This window comes from Zootermopsis nevadensis, unplaced genomic scaffold (assembly GCF_977971745.1).
Source record: "Zootermopsis nevadensis isolate Lab colony 2312 unplaced genomic scaffold, Znev_1.0 Znev_ptg000007l, whole genome shotgun sequence".
In the NCBI taxonomy this organism is placed as follows: domain Eukaryota; kingdom Metazoa; phylum Arthropoda; class Insecta; order Blattodea; family Termopsidae; genus Zootermopsis; species Zootermopsis nevadensis.
The window spans coordinates 21,746,332-21,763,341 of NW_028259139.1; the positions used below are offsets into that span (position 1 = coordinate 21,746,332).

At 39.4% G+C, this 17,010-nt stretch overlaps 1 protein-coding gene and 1 pseudogene across 1 annotated transcript in view; both read left to right on the forward strand.

Moving 5' to 3' along the window:
- Window positions 1–209: 209 nt before the first annotated feature.
- The window catches only part of LOC110840862 (regucalcin), a 34,772-nt gene continuing 17,971 nt past the window's right edge, over window positions 210–17,010 (forward strand). Inside the window, exons 1-7 of the mRNA XM_087344594.1 lie at window positions 210–353; window positions 1,005–1,174; window positions 2,019–2,252; window positions 3,234–3,449; window positions 4,885–4,997; window positions 5,859–9,329; window positions 14,825–14,900. Of these exons, the coding sequence (XP_087200720.1) occupies window positions 307–353; window positions 1,005–1,174; window positions 2,019–2,252; window positions 3,234–3,449; window positions 4,885–4,997; window positions 5,859–6,107 (1,029 nt within the window). The 5' untranslated portion in view covers window positions 210–306 and the 3' untranslated portion in view covers window positions 6,108–9,329; window positions 14,825–14,900. The remainder of the gene's footprint in view (window positions 354–1,004; window positions 1,175–2,018; window positions 2,253–3,233; window positions 3,450–4,884; window positions 4,998–5,858; window positions 9,330–14,824; window positions 14,901–17,010) is intronic.
- On the forward strand, window positions 14,527–14,639 carry LOC147874694 (U5 spliceosomal RNA; annotated as a pseudogene).

The window sequence follows — 17,010 nt, forward strand, 5'->3', positions numbered from 1 at the left end:
AAGCGAAGCAGGAGGACATGAAGATGGAAGCAGTAAGATAAGGAGAAACTGGAGAAAATAAAGCGGAAGAGAGGAACGGAGAGAGAGAGGAGGACCGCGCAGTCTCAAAAGCGTCGGTTCGCCTGCCCCTGATTGAAGTGGGGTCCCGACAGCTGTGGCCTCGTTTGTGCACGACTCACGTCTTGGTTACCCCTGACATTACGCAAATGTTTTTGTGCTACAGCTGAACAAACAGGAACCCTCCGGCACTTGGTGTCCTATAAAGCGCGACGTTTCGCCCGGCCGAAACTCAGTCGAAACGTGGAGATGGCGAATTGCAGAGGCGTCGTGCTTCTGTTCCTGGTCCTCGGCAGGTACGTGGCTCGCGTTGTCCTAGGAGGAACCCGCCGAGATAAATGAAGGGCGAAGTCTCGGGGGCGCGTGCAAATGCGACGTCGAACAGCTCGCATTTTGTGAATCGCCACGAGGACTCAAGACGCGGCTTCAGTGCAATTTGGTACCGAGAACAAATTTAAAACGAAATTAAATCAGAGCCTCCACTGATTTCACAGAAGAAAAATGTTGAATCCAGTTGCAGACCTTGTTAATATGCGAATTTGGTTTTGGAACAAGCATTAGGGGCAAGGGGGGGGGGGTCGATTTATGAAGGGGCAGTCATTAATTTTCTACAGACACGGAAGTCAAATGAGCTTTACCTTCAGGAAACATGGCCGCAGTCCGAAGTTGCCCGCTTAGTTTATCTGTTTCTTTTTAATGTTTGTCTCCTCCTGAATCTCAGACCCGAGCCGCGGCGAAGCAGGAAAAAGTGAAAGTGAATGTCATTGAAGCGGTTGTGTGCGCGCGTTACGTAATTTTAAGTTGCTTCTATCCGAGCGCGTAGTCGCGTCACATCCAATTCCGAGACGAAGCTCCCGCCACGTTTTATGAGAAATTGTACGCAGACACAAAATTTTTACAAAACTTTCCATCCTACTTTAAGCTACTTTCGTCTTATTTCTCGGCAGGTTCTGTGAAGGGGCTAGTCCCTCCGTGACGCCAGTGACAGGGCCTGTGGTGCACGGCGAAGGCCCCCACTGGGATTCAGAAACCGGAGTTCTGTTCTTCGTCGACATCGAATCAAAACTCGTCAACAAGTACGACCCATCTAGTGAGAGAGTAACGCATGCGCAGTTCGGTTAGTGTATGCTATTTCATTATGCTGTATCAACTGCGGATGTCACTGACCTTTGAATGGCATAATTTTTATCACATTCGGAGAAGCGGAAAGTGTTGTACCTGAAGGGTCGTGGCCGGTTTCAAAATTCAATTCAATTCAGTGACCTCCCAAATGGGCACATCTTTAGCTATGTTGCGCGCGTCCTATTACAGACTTACCAACCTGGACAGCAGTGCGTGTTCAGAAATGTCTGTTACGGATGAAAGGTCATAATTGCTAAGTATACAACAAAAAAAAGAAATCGATACTCAGCGGAACGGACTGAAGGCAGTATAGTCATTAAAATTGGTGTCATAATTTTAGGACCTCACATAATTGAACGTGCTGGGGTACCAAATATTCTTGACTGAGAAAATAATTAAATGCAATGCAAATGAATCCAGTATTAGCTGATAGCAGTCCGTGGGACACATCAGCACACCACAAATAACGCGGACCGCAACAAATTAACAACGCAGAAATTTAACCTAATACGATTTATCCCCAGTTCATGTTATGGCGTGGATAACACAAGTCAAACACTCGCTCTCCCTGAGAAACACAAAGTTTAACATTTCCTGTCACAGACAGTCTGACCATGGGACTCGATTTATTTTTGTCATCTTCTTCTGGGTCATTAACATTCTAATAATTTCCTTTTGTGATTGTTGTGGCATATTACACTGTTTTGCTTATGAATCTCTCGTCCCTATTATTTATTAGGACGCTCCTCTGCGTACCGCGGACATAATTTTGGCTATTAAGTGCTAGTATGTTGGTATGCTTGGACCCATTTTAAGGACTTGTTTCATCCTTTTTCCAGCTGGAGGTGGGGTCAGTCTGGTGATACCAGTCCAAGGAACGAAGACTCAGCAGTTGCTGACAACTCGTGGGCATGAAGTGATTGTGTTCAACTGGAACCAAGAAAATGCAACCTTTGACGGTTCAGCGAACAGCAGGAACGTCTCAGTTATTGCAACTGTGGAGACAAGTGCAGACAAATCTGGAAACAGGTGGAATGATGGGAAAGCTGATGCTAGAGGACGCCTGTGGGCAGGTACGTACCCTGGGCGAAACTTGCCAACGCCGAGAATAGTATTTGGGCCTAAAAGACAGGAAGTGATATGAGCACAGAGTGAAGTATAAATGATAATGAGATCATTATTTAAACTAATCTAATGTTGTGTAACTCAAGAACGATGAAGTGGATGGGGTACAGCATTCTTTGGGGAAATGAGAAATGCATAAAGAAGTTTGGCCAGAACACATGACAGGAAGAGAGAGGGGTTTGCAATGGAATGGCCTGCTTTTGTGACGCGATAATGACTGCCGGGTTCCGTGACGGCAGGGCATACCTCGATAGGCCGAGCAATCATAAACATTTAAAGGAAATTTACTTATATTCAAAGTTGAGTCAGTGGTAACAATACTTTTGTATAGAGCTAGCTTGCTGGAAAGAAGACATTATAAGTACGAACGCACGTCTTCTTAAATGTAAACTTGAAAGGCAGTCTACAAAATAAGTTACATCTCTATGTATTATGAATTCAACTTATTTGGTTGTACCAGAGCAAGCTACTGTTTGCAAATGTATGAAAATTGAATGACTTAGATCATAATTGTTTTGAATGAGAATGCCCAACACACATACGAGAAGAACGATGCATCAGAGTGTAGAAATTACATATCAGTTAATTAACTGTGCCTCACAATTATCTCTACAGTTGGGACAGGCACTTTGATAATAAACACTGCTAGTTGTTGTCTGCGTGAAGTGAGAGAGTGAGGGAAACAATCCCTTGCAATGCTAAATTTAAACATTTTCAAATGGTTTGGGAAACTATCCTTCAGGATTAATCAGAAGTTTTATAACAGCCACATGAAGCTACAGTAAAGGCTCACAGTGTTCTCTGAAAGCTCTGGTTCCCGAATGGTAGCTTGCGTACCACAACCAATGTGACCGTAGGGGCTTTTTAAAACTTGTTTGGGTGGAAATTACAGTCAACAATCTTGATCACTGCTTCATGCATGTTTTCAGGCACAATGGGCCCTGAGCCCGTAGTTGGTTACGTCACTCCAGATCAAGGCTCATTCTATCTCCTGCAAGCAGACAATAATCCTGTCACTGAAGTGTCGCCAGTGAGTATTTCCAATGGTCTGGCATGGAACGACGACAACACTCTCATGTACTTCATCGATACAGCGACTGGCCAGGTGGATGTCTTTGACTTTGATCTAGAACAAGCCACGATTGGTGAGTGAACGGATGCTGGCAGTTACTAGGCCTGCGTTATAGCAGATAGTTCCATCAACTTGTTTACTCAAGGTACCAGTGAACAGGACTTTGAAACTTATGGTCGTCCATGCACATCAGAACGTCAATTTTGTGAGCTGACGAGAGGAGTTTTGCTAGTCTACACTAATGGACCTAGTTCCAGGTTTTCCACCGCTCTGTCTGTATTATTCTGTTAAAATGTTGGTAGTTCCGACCACCAATACAGAATGACAGTTTTATTAACTCGTAAAGATAAAGGTCAGAGAATCTCACCGTGATTTGTGAGAGAATCCGCACGTGTTGCTGATTTTTGGTACTTTGAAAGTAAAACTGTGCCACAGAAAGAGCCATCTGTCTGTAAGATGCGAGAAAAATGTATGTCTGGAAGGAATAATGAAGATGGCTGTCTTCCTGGGTTGTTTCGCCGTGTAGGCCGGTAGAAGTATACTGACGTTTCAGAGGGCCTTGTTCCCTCCATCATCAGAGTGATAAGCAATTGCCCTGATGGTGGAGGCAGCAAGGACCACTACCTTTTCATTAACCCTTTATCTTCCAACCACTGTACTTGATAATCTGGCACTATAATGAATTAGTAAGTGCAAATATGCCACAAAGTAAACAGTCTAGTTATCACCAACCTCACTTTTAACGCCAGTGGGAAAAATGTGTTGCTCTAATGAGTTTAGACTCTGGTTTATATTACCATTAATAGGTGGCAGCATGAATACCTTGTATGGCCACTGATAGATGGCAGACAGGATGTGCCAGAACACATTCTTTGCTTACTCTGAAGCGTAATGAATGCCTGGTTCAGGAGAATAGAATACATGGCAACAAAGATGAAATGTGCATGAATGAGTAAGCCAAGTTCTTATGACTCACTTTCCCAGATGTTTAAGAGACAAAGAAAAGTAAGTATATCTGTGTCAGAGATGTCTTTATACACAGTCTTTGCTGGAAATGGAAGTTATAGTGTAACCCTAAAAATGTGTCTCATTGACATGACTGGAAGTGGTTATGAAGCTGACATTATCCGCAATGACATGAAAAGTGATGGTTTGTATCGCAATTGTGATGCGGCTCACACGTAAATGGCGCACATTTCAATGCATTATGATAAAATGTTGAGTCAAAGGGCCTCAACAGCAGAAAGAGCGGAAGAATTTAGCTTGCACACGAGATTGGCGAAGAGTGGGTCTGTGCAGAAGTAACACTAACACACATCAGTCACTTATTGAGAATACCCGAAACTGGTTATTGTATGACCCAGTCACTGTCCGTGAAAGTGAGAGGACGCTACGAATGACAGAAAACTAGAAAAGAGGTACCAACATTTTACGTACTAAGAGTTCCCCTTGATAGAAATAATTAGCTTAAATGTTTAATGACTGATTTTAAATTTACTTATTTCCAGCTAAGAGGAGAAAAGTTTTCAATCTTGCAGAGAATGGAGTTCCAGGTCACCCAGATGGAATGACTATAGATTCCAGAGGAAATTTATGGATTGCTTGTTTTGATGGCAGCCAGGTCTGTACAGATCTTAACGTTACACCTTCCTACAAGTAAACAATTCAACAGAATTGTCTGTAAGATGCATGAACGTATTTACCAGGTACTAAACTTTGGAGGCCCACATGAATTTTTCTTTCTTAAGGGAGTGAAGGGACATGTTTGTTCCCCGAGGTTCCACAATTGTCCTGGTTTCAAATTTCAAACAATGTATTGGATTCTCATGGAAGATTTTAAAACTGATAGAAGCCACACCAAATCCGTATTTCTAATTTATTATGATTGGCAATAACATGGCATTAATTTTAGTGATTACAATGAAATGTGCGTATATTAGCAGTTTTCCCGCTCTCTTTTAAGATTGAGTAGGTAAGAGTCAATAAGTAAATATTATGTTGAAGAGATACGCTTATGTGCATACATTGCCTGTGACCTACATGTAGCAACATATTGTTTTTTATATCAGCTAGAACGTTCACAATTACTTAGGCATGTGAATGTGGAGAACAGAACAGATAATCACTCTCTTGAAAGAATTTGTTTCTATAAATTTCCTCAAATAATACTTTCTGTCCATAAAATTAGGGGACATGTCAATTACTTATATTGTCTTTCCATGGTGAGCCCAATTCTGGGCCAGAATACCTGTGCAGCCTATTGAGATTTTATTGAAAGCATCTCTTCTATGGTTTTCAAAACAGTTTACCAGAACAGAGATTTTTCAACATTATACCCCATGATAATCGTTTAGTATTTGTTTATATATTTCATGTGTTTCCATGAAATGTAACGCAGGTTTTGATAATAAGCCAGGAGGCTATTCACCTTGAGGATTAAGAAAGGGTAAAATGGTAAAGCAATAAGATTATTCTCTTTTAGGTTATCAATGTGGATCCTGATTCTGGTGAGCTAATACAGAGCGTGCACATCCCAGCCAGCCGAGTCACGTCTGTGACTTTTGGGGGCCCCGATAGGGAAATTCTGTACGTCACTACTTCTCGACTGGGACTTACCGCCGAGGAACAAAAGCAGCAACCCTTGGCAGGCTCTGTGTTTGCTGTGTCTGGTCTAGGGGTGTCTGCCCTCGCACCTGCCAACAACGTCATTCCTACCACCCGCAGCAAATGATATTATAAATAGAGAAAATTGTTTCACATAGTTTCCTGTATTTTCTGGTCAAAGCCAAATCTGATAAATCTGATTCATCATTGTTATCAGTGGAACTTAAACATGTAGTTGTAAAAGAGCCCCCTTGATTTCAATTAGAACGAAAAACATTTAACAGCTCTCACAGTCGCAAAATTTTCTACCAAGGGGATTGAAATACATAGATCCCAAAATCAGTCCTTTCAAAGACAGTCTAATTCATTTGAGTTTAAACTAAAAAGTTGATGCAACTTTCATTACAATCCATACAAATGTATTCCTCCAGATTTTATAAAATTATTATTGTCTTAACGATCTTTCAGCAAAGTACTCAAATTGTATATGGCCTATTCATTGTGTTTCAAATTGTTACTTCTTCATATTCATAATCGTACTCACGTAAAATATTCAGTTACAAGATTTAATTGATTCAGAATTGTTAAATGCCCCATCCTACCCTACCAAATAATAACCCAGATCTTGCTGAAACTCTTATGCTCATTTAAGGTACAATATTATGCTTTCAAAGTTTTCCTATGCATGTTCTTTATGAACACGGAATTAAACATTGAACTGTCTACAATGAGTCCACATGTCAGGTTAAGGGAAACAAAATTAATTCAAAGTAGACAACGACATATCTCAATCTGACTACTCTCTCCTTTTTATAACATTCAAGACAAAGATCTTACACCAACATGACAAGTGGGCATTACACAACTGTTTCTGTGTGTGTTTACATTCATAGTTGCTCAACCTGGTTCACACTCTCACAACCATTTCAGTAACATCCCCTCTTCTTCAAACTACTTCTTAATACGATTTTTGCCATCAGCTTTACATAATCTGTCTGTCCGTTAAACACTACAACTGCTTGATATTGCTACATTATGAACATTATTGCTAACAAAAATTGTAAAACTGCACACGCATAGCTGCAAAGACATATAACTTAAAACAGAGTAATTCTTTGCTTCATTCCTAAAAAATTCTACACTTAACCTTACTGTGCTACATAATGACTGTGGTGCCCCACCCCTTCGCAAAGGGGAAATTAAGATTCAAGGTGGACTGCAAATTAATCCTTACAACAAGCAGTAAAAACTTTAACAATTAATAGTGGGAATTACATTTTAACTTTTACTTTGCAGTTAACATCCTCCTCACATCACTCTTCAGCATTTTAAATTTGCCTTTCTCCTTATTTTTCAACAGTCAATTGATTATTATTAATGTATAAAATGTTTTAATTTCCTGTATTTTGCAACTCGTAATGTATTAAATGCAGAATTGGGAAATGAGCACATTTTAAGACATAATTAAATGAAAGATTATAAGCACTCTATTATAAAACACCTAAACATAAAATAAACTGTTCTCTACAAGGAACAGAGCTATGGATTTCTGAAGATTAGATGACAAGAGGAGGCAAAATGAAATAGGTGAAGAATCTGTTATAAGCTTCACTTCAAATTTTTCCTTTCAATCTACTTTGCATTTTGAAAATATATATAAGTATTAAATGCTGAACTGGACTCTGAGCTCAATTAAGCAGAAGAAATTCCATATTTTTATAAAGAAAGAGAAATTTAAAACTACAACCCTACATTCTGTGGAAGGGAAACAGCCTGAGGATTTTGCCTGAAAGGGAGGGGGCACAATAAAACAGAGAACCGTGGTTCAGATTTCTGCTCAAGTCCTTCTGGCTGTCCATGAAGAACTCAAAGACTTTGAAGAACCACAACAATCATCACAAGTACTTATCAAGGTGTATGCACATCACGGTTACAAATTAAATACAGTGTTGTAAAAGCATTGCAGTGAAATACATAAAAAAAGATCTGCCTCACATCAGTTCAGTATTTAAAGTTGCTGAATCAGACTTTTGTGTTTTAAAACTTGTGTAAATGGCTGGATTCTTTCTTTTTTGATTCCAATGCTTTGAACACGTGGTTTTGGTTAAAGATTGTTGACCTGGAAATGATATATGATATGATGTGTGCTTGGTGTTGGTAGACCACCTTGGCTGCTCCCTCATAAATATATTTTTGCATAACCCCTCCTTCCTCTCATCTTAGGCTCCCATATCCCACCCACGAAACCCTCAGTAATTTTTTTAGAGGGCAGAAATCGGGAAGGTAAAGCATACAATACCAAACCCGTTTCTGCCCTCGTTTTATTTCTATAACTTAATACTACTCTAAGTATCTCTGGGTCTCGAACTGCCGACGTCGTCCTCCGCAGTCTCGTACGTTACTTCGGTTACGAGGCGTTTGGTAGTTTCGGATTCTGGTTCGATCAGTTATGCCCTTATCTTTCCCGCTCAATACGTAGTTTATTGGGCTCGCTACTAGAATTCGCTGTGGCCAAGTTCGCAGAGAGAGAGCAATGAAGTCAGAAGTTGGTAAGATTTGTTGGGTGAATCTAGTCTTTTGAGTCTTGGAGGTGTGGTATGACTGACGTATTTAGTTTATGTGTGGTGAGTTGTTAGTGTTTTGCCGTGGAACATGTTTGCCTGCTAAATTTATTTGAGTTCATAATGGCAAATATTCAGTCTTAAAATGCCATAATGCAAGAATCATTGCTGTAAGTTTCTGTGTGCGAACAGTGATCTTCGTAGCTGTTATTAGGTTACGGAATAAGAGACTGGAAATTATGGGGTGTTCTCGTTTGTCGATTGAGTTTATGTGTCGATGATTGTCGAGGAATGATTAAATGAACGCCACGAGGCATTGATAAGTGACATTTATATACTGAGAAGTGTTTATTATTTTGCGGGTTTGGTGCCTTGTACAGTTACTTGAAGAATTTAAATATGTTCGCCTTGGAACGTGAATTATGCTTGTTTAGCAATGCTGCATGTGTGGTGTGCCCCCAGAACAAAGTACATATTTAATCAACTGCGTCATCAGATTGATGTTTGTTTTTGCATTTGTGTCAGGGGGGGGGAAGTTGATAGTTAAAAGTGAATGCATTTTATCTTTCTGGGAATAGCTGAGGAGAAGAAGGTTAATTGATCCTTGGGATTTTACTCGGGGGAAAGCTGTCTGCCACCTGACCAGCCTACTGCTTGCCAGGAAATCAGTGGATTATGTTCAGTACACTTGGCAGGCTCACTTCATATCACAACAGAAAATTGGCTGAGATCATGAAGGGCACTCCTGTCTGCTACAGATGTATCTTTCTCAATTTGACGTGCATTGTGTAAGTACACGAGCAATGTGATGTATTAGATGTGCTTGTCATGTGATAGAGTTCAGTCTGTCCAATAATATGTGGCACTGTTTATCATTACAATGCCCTTTGTAACTTGGTTGTTGTATTTCTTGTGGTATAGCTCTTTTGCAGGATGTTTGTTAAAATATTAGAGTGTTCGAGCTGTCTGTGAGTAAAGATTCCTTTGCATATGAATCTTTATCAGAAAAGCTATCAGACTGGTAAACATTTATTGACATATATTGAGGTTGACACTGCATCAGCACATTTTTTTAAGTTGAATGGTTTGTTGAGGACCACTACATGCTTCAACCTTAATTTTTAATCTTCACTAGTGTCTCTTTAAGTGCTTGAATGTAAGAGACAAGACTGCTAAGTCGTGTACATGTTTGAAGCAGATAACTTTCGCATGGACCCATTGCAAATGCTTTACGATATTCATATGAGTTATTTACCAGGAAGCATGGGATGTCTGAGCTAGAGTAGAAACACAGTTTTTTTACCAGGTTTAGAAGCACATTCTGAAATGGAAGGGAGAGGAATTTAAGTGGTATAGCTCTTTCGCAGGATGTGTTCGAGCCGTCTGTGAGTGAAGATTCCTTTGCGTATGAATCTTGGAGGTAGAAGGTACCTTTGCATGTTTTATTGATCTTGATATTGGATAGTCAATCAGCATATGATTATCATGTTGCAGGGGTCCCGGGATCTTAATAAACATTGTGACCACAACGAGAAATTGTTGTGTAGACACGCTGTCAATTCAGTAATCAGCGTGCACTAAAACGCATCTCGTAAAACTGTTTATTGACGTAATGTCAGATATAAAAGTATTGTTTTGTGGAATGGCCTCTGTGGTAAGTTGCGTTCTTTATTCTGTTCTGTTTCTGCTTGTTAAAGTTGTTTCATAGAGATTGCTGCTGGTGTGTCATGGAGAGATGTTTCCTCAAGGTAAGGCATTTTGGTTGGCTCTCCTTTACTTAGTGGGGAATCCCCACGTCCACAGTACAGAGTGTCTAAGTATTTGTGACCAGGTTGGTGGCCCCAGCACTCTGCCAGTTTCTCATAGTAACTAGCTCCTTAGCAACTACAGTCATCATTCCATCACTTCTGCATGATGTTCTGGCAGATGCATTTCTCTCCTAATCTTCTGTGAGTGTGGAAATGAGCCTTTGTAGTGCGTAAGAGAAACAAATTTCTTGACTAGCTGAATATCAAAGTATTCAGAGAAGGTTTTGCGTCATAGACGTGTTTAATTCGCCATTTTGCAAGCAGGACGTGATCAAGATATTTCCTCATCAGCACAAATCTAAGGTTGCCAAGGAGACAAATATTACCAATTTAATGACTCAAGCCTCACCTTCGTCGCTTGTTTCCACACATTTGCTCGACATTTTTTAGAGCGGGTTACCTTGGCATCTGACTAATTGTTGAATACCTATGTACGCGCATCTAATTATAGGGCTGATACTAACCAAATGTAACACAGACGTAATTAGCTATAAGAAGGTGAAAGGGGTTTGGTAAGCATTTTGTAGTTATTGCAAACCTTTTTATACGTATTCAAGATTTCCATTGCCAACTGTTTTGATATGGGCGACAGGAAGTCTTTATCTTGTCCACTGAAGACAAGTTTATTGTTTCGTCTTCAATTACATGCACAGCTGCAAATGGCCCGCTGAGGTCAGCATGCCCGGACTTTGAAGGGTCAGAGAAGGTTGTCAACACTGCATCTTTCAAATTACACGACATATTATTTGCAAATGATATCTTATGAAGCCAACTAATTGACTATATGGCTTACCGAACCCGAAGGTTCATCACCGAATTAACCGAAGCCCTGTCCTGGGCCAACAAAATCCAGGCTCCGTCAACTCCTATCTCCCATAGATCCCGCCTGACATTATCCTCCCATCTACGTCTAGGTCTACCCAGCGGTCTCTTCCCTTCAGGTTTCCCAACCAGTACCCGGTGCACACCTCTTGTCTCATCCATGTGAGCTACATGCCCCGCCCATCTCATTCTTCTCGATTTAATCACCCTGACAATATTGGGGGAGGAATATAAATTTTGAAGTTCATTATGCAGTTTTCTCCAGACCCCATCGTCTTCTCTCCTAGGCCCAAATATCCTCCCTTAGAGTGAGAGACCACGTTTTGCACCGATGCAAGACAACTGGCAGAATTATTGTTTCGTATATTTTAATCTTCAGGTTCTTAGAAATCAAACGTGAAGACAAAATATTTTGAACTGAGCAGTAGCAGGCATTTTCGGAATTTAGCCTCCCCCTAATTCCGTCGTGAATATAATTTTGATTTGTTATTGTTGTTTCATTGTTCCGTAAACCCGCGTACTATATAGTAACAGTATCAGAACTTTAACCTGATTTTCGACCACTTTCTAGGTCACTGACAATTTACTCTGGCCGATTAAACGCACGACGTCGCTTTCATTGCTGTCGTAAACCACGTGCACTCTTAGCTTCGTGTTGTTGATGTTGTGTCCGTGCTATGAATGCTTTCATGGAATATTGTGACGTATTCGAGTGTGGTGACCAAAGAACGTAGAAGGGAAAATCAAGGTAATGCATCGTGGAGATGTTCTTTGTATGTCGACTGTTGAACGTTTGAATACAGTCTCGCGAATAATGGTATACGTTATAAGTGTGCGCATAGTGTGGACAATGGAGTGCTGACAAGAATAGGGGTTCTCTCTGCGTTTCTGATAATGTCATCTCTGGTCGCGACGACGATGGCACCATCATTCTACTTCGTGTGTTTGGGATTGTTTGACAAAGATATTTTGTTGTGACTTCTGCTTCTGTTTTGTAGCGTGATTATTAATCTTTTCTGTATTTGTTAAGAAATAATTGGCTAAGAGCTTAATATTTTTTATTACATTATCATTTATCTTTATTAAAGAGGTCAATATTTCTGTAGAATATTTCCCTGATTTATTTCTTTCATGTTTTCCAGACTGCTTTTATTTTGTTGGTCTGCTCGAGGCTGTTTAGTCTGGTTGTCACATTTAATCTGATTTAGACCTCGAGCAAGTAAGTATGTTATAATATTTCTTGCAGTGAATTTTCATTACTTGGTTGTTGCACTATTGACAAATTAGGTAATCTTTTTTTATCTTTGTGATCCAGTCATTCTTTTCAGATATTTTATCACTGTTTTGATGGTGAAACTTGCTTATACATTTTTAAGAGATTATTTAGGAATATGTTGAATTTTTAATCTACATCAAGGCTGTTTAATACTGAGTGCACATTTTCATTGGATGTGTTATACATTCTTTAATAGTGTCTTCATTTCTGAGTCTGATTGATATTCTATACTTACGATAACTGGAGATCGACTTTTTTATTATTAATATTACTAGAAGTTGTACATCGTGATCAGATGGAGTAATTTTGAATTTTTATGGGGAAATTAACTATTGCCATGACATTGAAAGATGCTAGTCGGGCATTTTACACATTTTTATGGTAACTTTCAATAAGATAATTTGTATTAATGATAATGGGACCACAGATTACATGTTCTGCTGTAGGTTTATAAAGATAATTTATAATGCTCTCTAACTTGTTTAGGAAAGTCAGCATTGCCGGTGGGGGCTCTATGTATAGCTAGGACATATATGTTGGAATGTTTAGATTCCAATTGCACAATGCAGCGTCTATTTCTTGTTATTTTAGTGACACAATACATTTATCTAATCAAATTTTAGGTTCTTTTTGGCAATAATACTTGCACCTTCTTTTACCATATTTCGTATAGAGTAAGTACCTCCAAAAGTAACATTTTCAAGTTTTACCTGTGGTGTTGGGTTAAACACAGATTAGGGTGTGTATTTATTATTAATGGACACTGATAGTTGATCAGTTTTGTTTGAAAGTCCTCTTATGTTATGATGGTGCACCACAGAATTGTTATCTTGATTGTATTCTGAATTTAGAACTGGCTTATTAGCATTGATGTAGACATCTTTCAGGTATTTGGTGACAGATTTGGGCTTAAGCCTAAAAGAAGGGTTAGATCTTACATCAGTGATTACAGGTATGGAGTTTGCACCTAATCTAATTAGCAGTGAGTTGCACAAGCTTCTCGTTGCCCTTTGAGTTAAGTTGTAATCCACGTCTGGTATGATCATTCCTATTTAAGGATGAATTGTCGGTTAATCCAATATGTGATTTGTCTGCATTGCAAAGGGCACACTCAAGTAGAATATTTCCACTCCCCACCCACTTGTCTATATTGGGCCTGTCATGGTTGCAGAAGGAAAGTACTAGAAATTTGGTGACTTTGTAGATTATGATTGCATAATCTACTTGAAGGAGAAATTTATGGGTTGTGTGCAGTGTGTCTTCTATGTGAATGTTCTTTGCTGGTCTTGCTGTTGTTCATTTTGTTTGAGAACATCTGTTGAAACTATCTTCACTATACCAGTGTTGAAATCTTGCAGGGATTGTGACTGGATGTTGATGTGCTGGTCAGGAGCCTGCTTCTGCTTTGCAAGAATTCACATGCCCATATTATTCACTTGTTACAGAACTTTCATTCAGAATTTGAATGACTTTTTTATTGTAATCACAGCTTTTTAGCATGTATTTAAATACAAGGATACAATTTGGTCCAATATAATATGGGTTTTTATAGAAATTCCCTCAATGCATAACAATTACATTTTATGATATTCGTGCAGAGATAACCGTATGGAAATGACAGCTGTAACTTGGGACACTCTTACTGTCTGTCACATCTATCGTAGGTGATATACCATTGCCATCGGTTTAAATTTCTGTCATGTTCATCTTCATTGATGAATTGGTATACTAGTTTGCAGGCTGATCAGCATTGATAATTTCGCTAAAGAGCATTCACCAGTTGAGGAGGCTGTTTTTTGTTAGAAAAAGAAAGTTTATTTTTAAATATTATTTGCACAAGTTTCAGCTGCAAAAGGTTAAAGTTTATGCTTGAGGAAGCACCCCACTGTTTCAAGGTACCAGATTGTAAGTGGTAGGGTGTGTGTCATTACATGTTTTGGGGCGGAATTCTGCAGCATAGCGTCGTTACATACTGTTATTTCATTATACTCGTATTTCTTTCAACGTCAATAATCACACATTTCCCAAATGTTTGGGGTTTTATCTAATTTTTTATTCTACATTATTTAGCTTATTTAAAACCTCTGGTTTCCCTTCAATACGCATAAATCTTTTGCCTTTTACTGAAGATTTCTGTTGAGGGGAACATATGGTTCATACAGTTTTATTCCTACATTTGGATTATTGATTGATTCTTTTAACTTTATTGTATTGAGAATGTCGGAACAAAAGTGACTACTCTGCAGTTTTGTGATCTGATGTAATATTAATCTCAAACATTACCGTGTCCTTTTCAATTTACTGTGAAAATGCCGCTCATCTTAAATCCGAGATGAAAACAACTTGATTTTTCTTTATACATGCTGTATGTTCACAGCAATGGAAGCTGGTCCTTCTTCAAAGAGGTTGAGGCAGGAGGAAATGGCTGCATGTGCCAGCAGCACGTCTGAAGGGTAAGTGTTCACCATTACTTCTCTCTGATGTACAGAGAATAATTTTTTCAGCGCAGGGAACCTGTAAAAGTATGAAAGTAAACCACCAGGTGTATCTGAAGTCTTGACCTGATAACTGTCTGTCCTTTTGTTTGCTAGGAATTCTGACATCCCGCTCAACGCAATTATTTCGCTAGAGACAATGTGTGTCTCTAGGAATTGGCCGGCTCCTTTCTATGTAGGAGGTGATGCTGCGGGAGGCCTGTACACCTACACCTGTATGGTGATTAAGCAGAATCAAGAAGAATATTTGAAGCTTCAGGAAACAGGTTAGTTGAGGCTTAGCACCCGCTGGGTATACGATGAGTGCTGTGTTTGTGAATGTGTTGTCTATGATGTGGTTAGGAATACCAATAGGTGATGATTTTGTGTCATCATAGTAATCTATAATTTCCCTAGAAAATTTTAAAATTATTTTTAATACTCATTTGAATCGTACTGTTTCATTCTTACATTTGGATTACTGATTGATTCTTTAACTTTGTTGTATTGAGAATGTCAGAACAAAAATGACCACTGTGCAGTTTTGGCATCTAACGTAATATTAATCTCAAATCCTACTGTGTCCTTATCAATTCACTATTACAAATGTCATTTTAATGTCAAATCCTAGATGAAAACTGCATGATTTTTCTTTATACATGCTGTATGTTCACAGCAATGGAAGCTGGTCCTTTTTCAAAGAGAGTGAGGCATGTTGAGGATCAGCTGTCTGCATTACAGTTAGATCCAGCTGCGTGTGCCAGCAGCACGTCTGAAGGGTAAGTGTTCATCATTACTTCTCTCTGATGTACAGCGCAGGGAACCTGTAAAAGTATGAAAGTAAACCACCAGGTGTATCTGAAGTCTTGACCTGATAATTTTCTAGTGATGTGTAGTGCAGTGAAATTGACTTTCCTGTGTTATGTACCGTGGTGATACTTTATTGAGAGTGTTTTGAATACGGCCTATTGAAGCAACGCATGTGGGGTCACGATGCTCAGTCTTGAGCAATTCGGTTAGAGAGAGAGAGAGAGAGAGAGTGCGGCCTGCTTGCACGAAACTTGTGACTGCGCAGGACCACGCCCTGTTTTAGTAGTTTCTTTGTGTTTCATGAGAAGCGGCGTTTGTTTTTTGAGGGTCAGTTCCCTTCGTAACTCTTGGACCCAGGTATTAAATCAGAATATTCATTGCAGTGTGGATCGTTATGGTTTTCCTGTTGTCATTCGGTTATCCTTTAAGACGCTGCAACGTACGTTGATATTCGTTTTTTGCAATTTGAGGTTGTGTTGTGTTGAGTTGTTTGCGAATGTTGTGCGGGCGGTGATTGGAAGAAGAACGCTAGAAATTGACTGCATATTCGAATGTATGTGACTTGGGCAAGGGAAATTGAGTACGTTTATGCATTAATATTGTGGGTATTTTACGCGTGCCATTCCGAGAAGTAAATAACTTCACTCGATTCACGCGTAATGACAAAGCCGCTACTTGTCCTTTGTTCGTGGGTTGAACGCATATCGCCATCTTCATAACTGAGGACTGAGTTGGAAATATGTTTGTAACATACTTTATTTTTCTAAAAAGCCTGGAATGTCATTGCCCAAGAATCTCTACTGTTATTGTTTGTGTATGTATGCATTCAGGAAACTGGATATTTTGGATGTGAATGTTTTTTGTCATTCTAGGAACACTGTACTAGAGGCTTACTTAATTCTTCAGAGTCTGCTGAGTGGCAAATTGTGTGTCACCTGTGTTTGTGCTTGTCTGAAGAGCAGTGCAGCATCACTTTGCAGGCCCACATGATATCACAACTCAAATTCAACCATAAACTTGACCTGTGTTCTTAAGAAACCCCATGTCACTCGCCCCCTCTTTATGTGCGTGTGCATACTGTATGTGGGAGTTTAGTTGGTCCAAGATAATGTGCTTTCAATTAACACTCAGCCATTTTCCACTTCCTAGTAACATTTTCTGGAGCTCAGTTTTCACATCATTGTATTTCTGAAAAAACACATTAACCAAAATGTGTATAACAATAATTAAGAGATCAAAGTGGTTACTGTGAATTTGATGTCTGGAATCCAGTGAACTA